This window comes from Pseudozyma flocculosa (genome assembly GCF_000417875.1).
Source record: "Pseudozyma flocculosa PF-1 unplaced genomic scaffold scaffold00025, whole genome shotgun sequence".
NCBI classification, from domain to species: domain Eukaryota; kingdom Fungi; phylum Basidiomycota; class Ustilaginomycetes; order Ustilaginales; family Ustilaginaceae; genus Pseudozyma; species Pseudozyma flocculosa.
Genome location: NW_006920893.1, coordinates 1 through 967, shown reverse-complemented (window position 1 = coordinate 967; position 967 = coordinate 1). Strand labels below are relative to the sequence as shown.

The 967-nt window shown below is 68.3% G+C and overlaps 1 protein-coding gene across 1 annotated transcript; it reads left to right on the top strand.

The window, feature by feature from the left end:
• Window positions 1-131: 131 nt before the first annotated feature.
• PFL1_06259 (uncharacterized protein) lies at window positions 132-689 on the top strand (the record flags this gene model as incomplete). Its single annotated transcript, XM_007883800.1, has 1 exon — window positions 132-689. The coding sequence occupies one exon, from the start codon at window positions 132-134 to the stop codon at window positions 687-689; it is 558 nt and encodes a 185-aa protein (XP_007881991.1).
• Window positions 690-967: the final 278 nt, after the last annotated feature.

Sequence of the window (967 nt, the reverse complement as noted above, 5' to 3'; positions counted from 1 at the left end):
TTGTCGGGAGCGTCCTGTGCCGTGCGACAATTGCGTCCGCCTCGGCATCAAGTGAGTCCTGCTCGGATCCAGGGCCTTGTCGCGGGCCAGCAGCTGACCTCAGCCTCTCTTGTTGTTGCAGGTGCTTCGATATGGTGGTGGCCAACCCGCTCCTGCCCAGCAAGAAGCCCGTCCTGTCCTGCACCGGCTGCTACGAGCGCCGCAAGGGTTGCGCGGCGGCCTCGGTGCTTCCCTTGGGCTGCGCAAGCTGGGAGCAGCGCGACTGCTGGGGTGAGCGCCCCCTGGACCAGCTCTCGGGCAAGCAACGGACGCTGGCCCTGCGCAACCATACCGCCGGCGCGGCGGCCGTCCGCGAGGACGACGGCGGCGGCGTTCCGCTACCCTTCGCTCTCGACCTGCTGGCGGCGTACTACGCCCAAGGACGTGTCGAGGACGCGATCCTCCGTCTTGCCGACGGCCTGCCGAGGGGGCAGCTGCCGGTGCGCCTGCCGCAGGGCATGGCGCAGGACATTTGCATGAGCATCGTCGAGGAGAGCGATGCTCAGGTGGCGGCGGCTGCGGAGCGCGAGGGTGGGATGGTGGCGACCGAGCCGGAAGCGGGTCCCTCGAGGCCCAGGACCCGCGCATCGCAGGTGCCGGTGGCGGAGGAGGTGGACGACCACGAGGACGACCTGTACCTGGAGGAGTAGGCAACAGCGCAGCGTGGCCCTTGCCCTGACCGTGTGTGCTCGTATCTGACTGTGTGGGCGGGTGGTGTTGCAGTGGCGGAGGCGCCGGCGCCGCCGTCTGCGGAGAGAGTTGTAAACAGTGGCATAAAGGCTCTGCGCACCTGTGCGCAGAAAAATGCAAGGCGGGGAATAAATCCTCTGCGCGCCAAGCATCGAGAGGTGCCGCCGGGCCCCGCCTCGTTCTCAGAGGCCACGGTTGGCCTGCTGCCTGGCCCAATACTCCGCCACCCTCTCGTCGG